Source organism: Porites lutea, chromosome 3 (assembly GCF_958299795.1).
Source record: "Porites lutea chromosome 3, jaPorLute2.1, whole genome shotgun sequence".
NCBI lineage: Eukaryota > Metazoa > Cnidaria > Anthozoa > Scleractinia > Poritidae > Porites > Porites lutea.
The window spans coordinates 16,298,298-16,304,908 of NC_133203.1; the positions used below are offsets into that span (position 1 = coordinate 16,298,298).

The 6,611-nt window shown below is 42.4% G+C and overlaps 1 protein-coding gene across 1 annotated transcript; it reads right to left on the reverse strand.

The window, feature by feature from the left end:
- Window positions 1-2,687: 2,687 nt before the first annotated feature.
- Window positions 2,688-3,738, reverse strand: LOC140931663 (uncharacterized). Its single transcript, XM_073381445.1, has 2 exons — window positions 3,675-3,738; window positions 2,688-3,271 (listed from the first exon to the last, which is right to left on the reverse strand). Exons 1-2 carry the CDS (start codon window positions 3,736-3,738, stop codon window positions 2,688-2,690), a joined length of 648 nt encoding a protein of 215 aa, XP_073237546.1.
- Between the last annotated feature and the right edge of the window lie 2,873 nt (window positions 3,739-6,611).

The window sequence follows — 6,611 nt, forward strand, 5'->3', positions numbered from 1 at the left end:
CGATCGTCCAACGTTCGAGCAGTTTAAGAATATGTCTTCGGCGATTACAGATTTCATCAACTTCTGCAGACCTGACCATCAAGTCGCCATTAACCCGCTAGCAGAATTGAATTGTTCTCCCTTAGAGACAGTATCCAAAGCAATTCACTCAAGCACATCCACAAATGTCCAGGAGAACATTTTTGTTCAAGAAAACATGTCGACCAACGCTGCACATGGCATCATTTCTGGTGGCTCCTTCTCCAACTGCTCGTTCAATTTCCACTTTAAGTAAACTTTGAAAGAGGATTTTGGATGTTTTTTTCAGTCCAGACTATTGATTTAGGCTTTCCGTAAGGCCATTTTGAGCATTTTGAAAACATTTTGTAGAAAAAAAGCTCGAGCAGAGATTTACCACGTTTGAACTTTCTGTAAATAACTCTTGCGCATGCACTGTGCATTCATCACGCATGAATTGACGTGTCAATAAATTGCCTTTAAATGGCTTTTTTTAAAATATTGTCGAGATCACTTTGTGTGTATATACTAAAACAATTATTCTTTGAAATTGAGGTGAATAGTGGCTTTAAGAATATTTACCTCGCCGCTTTCACGGCTCGGTAAATATTTTGCCACTATTCACCTCGATTTCAAAGAATAATTGTTAATTGTATTAATATAAATATAGACCACCGTCCGACGTTTGCCCAGGGGGCCTGGCGGGTATTTTTGGTCATAGGTAAAGTACACCAGTTAAGTAAAATTACTACAACCCAGCAGTAGTCACAAGATTTTTAGTAATCATTATGCGACAAGTCTAGAGCGTAGCAATTCTTAGAGCTGGGACAACTAGGGCTATGCGCATTTTAGTCTTTGCAAGCAGGCAAGCACTTCTATCTAGCAAGCTTCTTTTAGCTTTTCAAGTAATTTTCTTTTGATCATGACAACTGCTTCAGACCTCAAGGCAGATCGCAGAGTCGTTAAATGTCCAGGGTGTAAAACGCCTAGCGAAGATCACCATTGGGGTATTCCCTCAAAGTTTTGCGAGGGGTTCGAGAAATCCTTGCCTAAAAAGGAAATGGAAACTTCACCTACGAGCGAAACAGTTTTCTCCGCCTTGGCAGCTGAGTTAGAGTCCTTAGAACTGGAAGAAGAAGAATTGCGGCATCAGGAGGAACAGTCAAAATTGCGGAAACGGATAGCGGATAAGCAAAAGCTCACCGAGAGGGTGCGGAAATCTGGCTCAGGAGATGCTGCTGGTGACGACAACACCCCCCGCTTGACAATCAAGGATCTCCCGAAGGTGGATTTCAGCGATGCTGAGGGCAGAACCCCTCTTGACGAATTTTTGGCTGGTTGGGAAGATCAGTCCCAATTCCGACCCATGGACTCAATTTGGCAGCGTGCCGGAGCGTGTGAAGGTGGCCGCGAGCAGTCATCTCACCAGCCGTCGAGTACGGAAATGTTCCTCAAACCCATGAAGACAGCGAAGGGTGAGAAACCATTGCTAATAATAGACTTTGTAAATAACATTGTCGCCCAAGAAGAGGAAGAGACCTTGGGCAACCAAGGAAGTGCTAAAATTGTGGTGACTTATGGGCCAAAAAAGCCAAAATTAGAGTCCATTTCTATCCTACAGTGGGTGGTTGCAAACACTCGTATTTTTTATACCTTGCTCTCAGAGGGCAAATTATCTACTCAATCAGCTATTCAGGATTATCTAGCCTACACGGTCAAAATAATGGAATTGATAGCTAGGTACGATTGGAAGTCCATTCTTATGTACGATAATGAGTTTAGGAAATTGCAGGCTATCTATAAGTTTTCATGGAGTTTTGACTCCACACATTTGCATACGGTTTTACTTCAGCCCATTTATAAACCTAACCCACCCACAGCCACTACTAAACCATCTGCTTCTAATACCAACCAGCACACCACCTTTGCCAGCTTTACGCCAGATGTTAGGGTTATCTGCCGCGATTTTAATGGGTCCAGGGGTTGTACACTCCCAAATTGTAATTTTGCCCATGTCTGTAATCGTAAGATTGCAGGGACGGCTTGTGCCATGTGTCACCGGGGTTCTCCAAGCGCGCAAACACCGCAATGACTACCCCTACGTAAATTAAGTAATAGTTCCCTTAACCGCAATCTTTGGCTGTTAGAATTAAAGTATGATGAGGATAACGCTTTCCTCAGTGACGGCATATGCAATGGCTTTAAACTGGTTGAACCAGGCACTCGCTTTTCTGATGTTGACATGGATAATTATAAATCTGCGACTAATCCTGTCAACAGACCTATGGTGGAACAAACTATTCGTCAAGAAATAGCATTAGGCAATTATGTAGTCTCGCCTACCATCGTAAGTGTTTTAGGAGCTATTCCTAAACCCAATTCCACTGATTGCTCTCATCCGCACGGACAGGCTGTAAACTACTACATCACTACTAATTCGTTTAAATTTCAAACTCTTTACGATGCTACTACATTACTGCGGCCAAACTACTATATGGCAAAAATTGAACTTGAACTTGAACTTGAACTTTATTTTTATTTAAACACGGTAAATCTATCAGATAAAATAATAATAATAAAAAATTACAATCTACTTTAATCTATATAACATGATCTAAAAATTTAAATAGTAAAGATAGAGAAAATAAAGAAATTCTGCTTTACATAGATGCCGTGTGCGTTTTATCGATTCAGTCAAAGAAATCGCGACAACCATTTCGAAAAGATTTAAGTGATTTTGTTTGCCGCAATTCAGGGGGCAAGCTGTTCCAGATAACCGCACCATTATAGCTAAAGCTATTTTTCAAGAAATTGGTGGGGGGCAATGGAACAGCTAGTTTGTTTTCAGAGTTCCTTAAATTATAAGGTGTATTATATTTAGTGAAAAGAGAACCAAGATAGTCGGGCGCAAGACCATGTATAGATTTATAGACCATGGTGGCCACTTGTATTTGTCGCTGAGTATCCAACCGTTTCCAGTTGAGTTGCTCAAGAAGAGGATCAGCGCTTGTGTCATAACTGGAGAAGGTTAGAATACGGGCAGCCCAGTTTTGCAACTTTTGGAGCTTATTTGAAAGACTTTTGTTACAATTCCCCCAGACCTTGCTGCAGTAATTAAAGTAAGGTTGAACTAAGGCATTGAAAACGGACTCCAATGTGGTTCGATTAACAAAAGGCCTATAACGTTTAATTACTCCAATGCCCGATGCGATTTTCTTGGCTATTTTTTCAATGTGCATATTCCATGAAATTGACCTCCAGCATGCATACCGCTCTGTTCACATTCACCCCGACAATTATAGAGCAACCGGGTGCAAGTGGCAATTTCTTGGTGATCATAGCTATACTTATTTTTACGATACTCACCTGCCTTTCAGAGCCAAAAACTCACCGAAAATCTTTCATCGCATAACGCAATCGGTCCGCCGTATGATGGCCAGACGAGGGTTCCCTAACATCATCGTTTACCTTGACGATTTCTTAGTGATTGGCGCCACACGGGAAGAATGCCAGCTTGCATACGACACGCTTTTTCAACTGTTGATCGACCTTGGTTTTACCCTCAGTGAACAGAAACTGGTACCGCCTACTCAGCGCTTAACCTTTTTAGGTGTGGAACTTGACACAATGGCTGGCACTATGACCTTACCGGCGGATAAACTGGCAGAGTTACACACCGTCGTCCTCAACGTGCAAGCAAAATACAGCCGCAATGGTTAGGTGGCAAATTAAATTGGGCATGTCGTGTCGTTTATGGGGGCCGTACTTTTCTCCGCTGTATTCTTAATACCATGAATGCGTTGAGCCCTTCTGGGAAATTCAGATTAGACTCCTCTTTTTGGAGCGATATCGCCTGGTGGGTGAATTTTCTACGCATCTTTAATGGCACTAGGATGTTTCTAGATCACTTAGTGACAGTCGACGTGTCCACTGATGCATGTCCCGTTGCAGCTGGTGGCTATTTCAGAGGTGATTGGTTCTATCATCATTTCTCGCTGGACTCCCCAGAATGGCAGAACCTTCACATAAACCACAAGGAGATCCTGGCAATTGTACTTGCCGCACAATGCTGGGGTCCATTGTGGTCCCATCAACGCGTGGTTATCCATAGCGACAATCAAGCTGCTGTGCAGATAATCAACAAAGGAATCACCACCAGTCCTGTTGTCATGAACGCCTTGCGCACGCTATTTTGGCTTTCGGATCTTTACAATTTTCACATCACTGCAGTTTATTTGGCAGGCACTGACAACGCCCTCGCAGATTCTATCTCGTGCATGCATGAGACTACCGGCCTTCATCACTTTTACGCCTTTCTTTGTAGTAAATTTTCTACCGTTTCTGCTAACTCAGTCCCGTTGGCTGCGCATATGTCTGTTTACAGCGTTAACTACCTTTTCTTTCAGGTCCACGGGATCCTACCCTAGCAGCACAGCTCGCAGAGGAAGTTCAGTTTTATTGTTCCCAGCTTTTCACCACGTCTACCAAAGCGACCTACAAAACCCACCGCAACACCTACTTTCGCTTCTGCAATCACATGGGCTACACACCTGTTCCTGTGCAAACACCACATCTTCTTCAATATGCCGCCTTTTTGGCTCATTCACTAAAACCACAATCTCTTCATGGCTACCTCAACATTATTGGTATTTTACATAAGGAGTTTGGCTTCCCCAACCCTTTGATCGACAACTGGCCTCTAAAATCTTTGCTCACTGGAATTAAGCGCGCCGTAGGTGCCTATTACTGAGGCTATACTTTTGCGTCCCCATTCTACGTTAAATTTTATTCTCAGCTTCGATGCTTCATTTTGGGCAATCTGTTTAGTCGCATTTTTTGGCATGTTTCGTAAGGCGCACTTGTTACCTATTTCCTCGGGCAAGTTTGATTCTAGCAAGCAGCTTACCAAAGCTGACTTTCAGGTTTTTCCCTGGGGTACACTCATCACTATTCGCTGGAGCAAGACTATTCAATTTCGGGAACGGGTGGTGGAAATACCCTTACCATGTATTCCCCGCAGCAGGTTATGCCCGACCACCACCATTATTCATGCCTTTAGCTTCACCCCTTCTACCCCAGACAGTGAAGCCTTCAACTGGGTCCCCACCCCTTCATCCGACCCCCAGATTTTTACCTATGCATTATTTCTACGTAAGCTAAGGGACCACCTTTCCCTTATTGGTATCGATCCTAAGTTATATGTGGGTCACTCTTTTCGTCGCGGGGGGGGGCCTCTTTTGCTTATCAGTCTGGCGTTCCGATAGAACTTATTAAAGCATTAGGCGACTGGCGCTCGGATACCATCCTCATCTATCTAACCATGCCTCTTACTATCAGACTCAAAACAGCTAACATGCTTTGTAAATCCATTTTATCTCACTCCACCTAATCTTCACACTCATATCACTTCACTTGAGTTTGGGCTGTTTCTATTTTGGGACTTTTATTATAAGTTAGAATAAGTATTTTTCAAAAGGTGTAATAGGTTTACGCATTTATGTTTGTAATAAAGACTGTCAGACCCCAAAGTGTATACATGTGGTGGTTTAGGTGGATATTGATACTTGTATTAATATAGATCTAGACCACCGTCCGACGTTTGCACGGGGGGCCTGGCGGGTCTTTTTGGTCATAGGTAAAGTACACCAGTTGAGTAAAATTACTACAACCCAGCAGTAGTCACAAGATTTTTAGTAACCAATCATCCTGGACAAAACTACTTGAGAAAGTTTTCCCCATCATGTCCACTCTCCTACGCAACAAAGCTATTTCCAAAATGACGCCTTTGCGGAAAGAAAACCCCTTCCCCCAATCCAATGTTGCTTCCCACAAACGCCCAGGGATCAGGCTTTCTTTTGAATACACAACAACATTGCTTTCAGGGGAAGGGGGAGAGGGAAGAACCGGTACAAGTACGATGTTTAGAAAAATGCTGTCCAAGTATACAATTTTCTTAACAGTTTTGTCCAAGATTGTGTACAGGGTGATTCGCGTTTTCTCGCAAGAATACTTGCAAGGACAAAACAAAAACATGCTAATAAAAAGCACTTTACAGAAGCTGTTTTGAGCACAAAGTTTCACGCCAGACCATTTTCTCATGGAAAAGCACGACCTCATATACGTTTTTTGCAGCACCCTCTTTAAAACAGTAAGATTTCGCAATAGCCGTACAACGCGTGCTAATTGTTACATATTTTCCTGTAGTTCAGGAATGGAAGGCTCGGAAAATGTGAAAAGTAATTTATCTTTTTCAGAAGAGTCTGAACAAGACTTGTATGATGGTTCTCTTTGAAGAAAAGGAGTTCGTAGTGTTTATTTAGGGACATAATCGTCAATCCGATATGGAACCGTTTCCCGTCACGTGGAAATTCTCTCTCAGAGCTTATAATTGGTTAAACTATGGGTGTTACAGAAACTTTGTTTGTTAAAAGTCGGTTAACTTTTTATGATAATTCCATGGATAGAATAATATTACGATTAACAAAGCATTGAAACGGTTAACACCATTTCGTTTTCAATAGAGAATGACCTTCTGATTCTTAGTAAACTTCCCTGTTAATCGTTGTTAACCGTTGCTAATCTTCGCAGCCGCTCAAAAATGTCCTGTTAATCGT

Coding starts and splice junctions, on each gene's coding strand:
- LOC140931663 (XM_073381445.1), bottom strand. CDS start 3,738: ATGCCCAATTTAATTTGCCACCTAACCATTGCGGCTGTATTTTGCTTG. Junction 3,272..3,674: donor CTTGCACGTTGAGGACGACG/GTGTGTAACTCT, acceptor GAATGTGAACAG/AGCGGTATGCATGCTGGAGG.